The sequence below is a fragment of the Salpingoeca rosetta genome (genome assembly GCF_000188695.1).
Source record: "Salpingoeca rosetta unplaced genomic scaffold supercont1.9, whole genome shotgun sequence".
NCBI lineage: Eukaryota > Choanoflagellata > Craspedida > Salpingoecidae > Salpingoeca > Salpingoeca rosetta.
The window spans coordinates 1580020-1584683 of record NW_004754925.1 but is presented as its reverse complement, the minus strand read 5'-3'; the positions used below and the strand labels follow the sequence as shown (position 1 = coordinate 1584683).

Here is a 4664-nt window from a genome sequence, read left to right as displayed (position 1 = left end):
GACACACACACACACACAGACACACAGACACACACACACACACACACACACAGACACACAGACACACACACACACACACACACACACACACATGCACACACATGCACACACCGCCTTCTTTGCGTTGAAGCCCTTGGTTGAGCGGATGACGGCAAAGACGCGGATTCCCGGCGGGAGGAGGGCGTTCATCTTGGATACAGCATCCTCATCGGGGAACATCTCCAGAGACACAATCTGGCGCGGGAGAGGGAAGTCGCAGAGATGAGATGGGTGTAAGAACAAGAGAAAGCAAGGCCACCGCGCTTCAGGGTCAACACTGAGCGATGGGCCGGTGGAGCGATGGGCTCATCACACCTATACACAGGAGAAAACACAAACACAATACATTTACGTACCTGGCGAGCAGCGGAGACGCTCTTGTCGGTTCGGGCGCAACGCTGGAAGCGGATCGCCTGTGGGCGGGCATACCCTTCCTTGGGGATGAGGTTGGCCTGATGTCGCAAACAAAAGAGGGATCGAGAGCAATGAGTCGTTAGCTGAGGTTAAGCGCGATGCTGCTGTTGGTGGCGGCAGCAACACACACATGTATGTGCGGGCACACAGACAGACAGACAGACAAACACACACACACACACACACACAGACAAACACACACACACACACACACACACACACAGACAAACACAAACACACACACACACACACACACACACAATGCCCAGCTTCGCTTGTTCGCACCTTGAGCATGGCGGAGAGAAGGTCCTCTTCGATGGTGTCGAAGCCCTGGTTGCGCTGCATGCCATAGTAGCCGGCGCCGTTGAAGCCCATGAGGATGGCACGCTTGCGCAGACGAACGCCATCCTCGCGCTTCTTCTACAAGGTCAGGTAGCCGCGCAAGGGGCACGTGAGGCACGAGGGATGGCAAGAGGAGGAGGGAGACGCAGTGGCAACGATGGTGTAACACGAACAGGCGGAGGAGCAATACCTCTAACACACACACACACACACACACACACACACACACACACACACACACACACACACACACACACACACACACACACACACACACACACACACACACACACACACACACACCCGTCGATGGATGGCAGCAGCAGTTCGTTGAGCGTGGGAATGTCTTGGACGAGAATGTTGTGGGTGGCGTTGGCGCCCACCCACGTGTATGTGGTTGCCCTGAGTGTGTTGTCTGCGGGAGCGGGGCGAATACCAAGGAAGAGTGCCTGCGTTTCCGACTGCACAACGACGGCGCCGCGATTTGAAGTTCGCGGCACATCCTTCACGCGCTGGCACGTGGCGACGGACAGGTCGGGTGCAGGCACGCAGCTGAACGCCTCCTGCGTGTATATGTGCTGGGAGATGTCAGGGGAGGACGATGCTGGGGTGAAGCCGGAGGTGATGAGGAGGTTGAGACTGCCGGCCACGCGGAAGTGGAACATGTTTCCCAGGTTGCGTTTCCCAGGCACCTGAAGCAAAGACAAAGGAGAGGGAGAGAGAGAGCGGAAGGGGGGGGGGGAGGGGGTGCAAACGAGGAAGAGCAAAGGGGAAGGGACACAAGGAGGATCAGAGGGAAGAGCATGAGGAATGTGAACGCGGCATTGGTGATGATGCGGACAAGAAAAGACCACAGCAAACATGAATACAAGTGCATGTGGGTGTGCGCGTGTGCAACATGTCTCTGTGTGCGTGTGCACGTAGGTGGTGTGCGCGCGTGCGTTCTTGAATAGACATGCTTCCGTGGGCATGTGACAACACTAGATAACGACCGGCGGCTAGGCGCCTTGCATACCTCAGCGCCTTGAATCGGCACCTGCAGCCAAGTCTTGTTCACGTGATCGTATCGCCACAAGTCGTCGAGTAGGTCGTCGTCCTCGCAGTAGTCCACTGTCTGTGCGCTCGTGGTCTTGCCAATCTTGTTGCAGCCGCCGTAGATGTACATGAAGTGGAAGTACCACGCGCTTGCCTGCCCTGCACGGGGCGATGGCGCGGGACCGGTGACCTTCGCCTTGGTCCAGTGGCATTGGTGCGAGTATTGGATGCCAAAGGCAGCGGAGGGGGTGATGCGCATCTCCCACACGTCGTTGCTGGTCTCGAAGTCAAGCACGGTGGCGTTGTTGGCCGTGACGACGGACTTGGCGGTGGCGCCTCCAAACATGGTGAGCACGGTGTTGTTCTCCAGGGGTTCCGCGGAGTGCAACAGGAGCGGCGGCGGCTTGGGTTTGGCGTCATCCACGAAGCACCGCGACCACACAAAGATGTTTGCGAGGTACAGCCACACAGCATCTGTCACGACGTCCTCCGTAAAGTCGACGACATTCATGCGAGCCCCGCCCACCATGGCCGAGACAACCTCGGTCTCTGAGATGCGCATGAGCTTGGCCACATGCCAGGCAAGCGCAGGCGGCACGTCCGCTGTAGCCGGCACAGGGTTCATGGCATTGCGTGGCGATGATTCCAGCACGTTTGCAGCGGCGACAGATGCCGTTGTCAGCGTCAGCAGCGAGTAAACGACGCACAGGGTTGCTGCCACCGTCAGTGCCAGCACAGCACTACAGGCCCTCATCTCTGCTTTGTCGTTGTTGTTTTGTGATTTGAGCAGAGCAAAGCTAGAGGCAAGAGACAACAACAGGCCAGAGAGATAAGAGGGATAAGAGGGATAAGAGGCAAGAGATGTGCTGGTGAGCGCTGACGTCAAACAGCCGCTCTGGATGACGATGATTGTGGACGAATGGTGAATGATTTCCAGGAATTTTCGTACCTCTGTTGCAGCCCACAACTGTCTGTGAGTGCAAAGAAGCAGGACACAGCGGATGCGACGCGCGTTGTTGTTGTTGCTGTTTGCAGCGGTGTTGTTTGTGGCGGCTGGCATGGCGGAGGAGGCGATGGCTGCGAGGCGTGTGCTGAATGTGCTGGGGACGGAGTTGCAGTCCTGCTGTCGTTCACCCATGACCGGGTTTTACCGTGACGGCTACTGTCGCACTGGACCCAACGACTTTGGCAGACACACCGTCTGCGCTCAGGTTTGTTTGTGTTTGTGTGCTCTGTGTGTGTATGCGTGATTGTATGTATGTGTGGTTGTATGTGGGTGTGTGGTTGTGCTGTGTGTGCTATGTGAATGTATGTGTGCTGTGAGTGTATGCGTGGTTGTATGTATGTGTGGTTGTGTGTGGGTGTGTGGGTGTGTGGTTGTGTGTTGTGTGTGCTTTCTGAATGTATGTGTGCTGTGTGTGCTGTGTGGGTGCACACACTCTCTATTTGCATGTGTCGTTGTACTCTGTGTGTGTGCGTGTGTGAACCCATGTGTGCAGAGTGCGTGCGTTGGTTGTGTTCATGCGTGCGAGAATGCAAGCGGCTGCTTATGTGTCGCGTCTCTTGACTGTTTTGCTCTTTTGGTTGTTGCAGGTAACGCAGGAGTTTCTGCAGTACTCCAAGGAGAGAGGGAACGATTTGATGACGCCTGCACCCCATTTCGGCTTCCCTGGGCTCCAGCCAGGCGACAGGTATGATGGCGCGGGTGCTTGCATCTTCCATTGTATGCTGTGACTGCCTCCGCTATCACGCAGCACACACACATATACACTCACACATTCACACAAACACACAAACACACACAAACGCACACACATACACACACACACCACACACATGCACACACATGCTTGGTTGTGTCCGAACTCACACAACGCGTGCATGGTCATCAACACGCAGGTGGTGTCTGTGTGTGCTGCGGTGGAAGGAGGCGCTGGACGCCGGATGTGCACCGCCTGTCGTGCTGGAGGCGTGCCATGAGAAGACCTTGGAGGTGGTGACGCTCGAACAGCTGCAGACACACCGGCTCATGGAACCGCAGCGCTGAGGCTGTATGTGTGTGTTTATCTGGTGTGTTTGTGCGTATGCGTGCGTGTGACACTGCTGTTCGTCACGCGGTGTTTCTGAAAACGCTTCCTTCAAATGCCATAGTGCCAACACTGTTGTCTTGGCATGCGTTTTCTGTATTGCTGCTGGTTATTCTGTCTTTGTTGGCAGCATTGAATAACGGACAAGAATGTCACGTGACATGACACCTTTCACACGCATGGGAAGGGAAGGGAATGTGAGCGGACACAACTAAACACACACACACACACACACACACACACACACAGACAACACACACACACACAAACACACAGACAAACACAGGCGCACAAACACAAACACACACAGACAGACAGACAGAGACACACACACACACACACACACACAGACAAACACAGGCGCAAAACACAAACACACAGAGACAGACAGACAGAGACACACACACACACACACACACACACACACAGCAGCAGCAGCAGCAGCAGCCACGTACGGTCGCTGCCACCACAGCTACTGCTGGTTGTGCTGGTTGATCCAGCGGGAGATGTGCTGCAGCTCCAGCCTGCGAGCCGCAATGACATCTGGCGGGTCGGCCGGGTCGCTGAACATGAGGTCGATGTGGTGTGCACCGCTCTCAATCACCACCGCCACCACGCTGTCAGACACGTTGGTGACAACGCCGCCCGCGCGCCAGGGGTCGAGGCCGCCGTTCGACAGAACCATGTTGCTCACGTCAGTCAGGTCCTTGGGATGCACAAGGTCGTGGTGGTGGTGGTGGTGACATG

The 4664-nt window shown here is 56.0% G+C and overlaps 3 protein-coding genes across 3 annotated transcripts in view; 1 reads left to right on the top strand and 2 right to left on the bottom strand.

Annotated features, from left to right (window-relative positions):
• The window catches only part of PTSG_04241 (TKL protein kinase), a gene marked incomplete at its 3' end in the record, with an annotated part of 7546 nt that extends 4801 nt beyond the window's left edge, over nt 1-2745 (bottom strand). Inside the window, exons 1-2 of the mRNA XM_004995080.1 lie at nt 1811-2745; nt 1099-1487 (exon numbers count right to left, since the gene is read on the bottom strand). Coding sequence (XP_004995137.1) covers nt 1099-1487; nt 1811-2584 — 1163 coding nt within the window. The 5' untranslated portion in view covers nt 2585-2745. The remainder of the gene's footprint in view (nt 1-1098; nt 1488-1810) is intronic.
• Nucleotides 2746-2767: 22 nt separating this feature from the next.
• PTSG_04240 (uncharacterized protein) lies at nt 2768-4067 on the top strand. Its single transcript, XM_004995079.1, has 3 exons — nt 2768-3041; nt 3424-3521; nt 3730-4067. Exons 1-3 carry the CDS (start codon nt 2889-2891, stop codon nt 3875-3877), a joined length of 399 nt encoding a protein of 132 aa, XP_004995136.1. The 5' UTR covers nt 2768-2888; the 3' UTR covers nt 3878-4067.
• Nucleotides 4068-4389: 322 nt separating this feature from the next.
• The window catches only part of PTSG_04239 (uncharacterized protein), a gene marked incomplete at both ends in the record, with an annotated part of 4036 nt that continues 3761 nt past the window's right edge, over nt 4390-4664 (bottom strand). The window contains one exon of the mRNA XM_004995078.1: nt 4390-4623. Coding sequence (XP_004995135.1) covers nt 4390-4623 — 234 coding nt within the window. The remainder of the gene's footprint in view (nt 4624-4664) is intronic.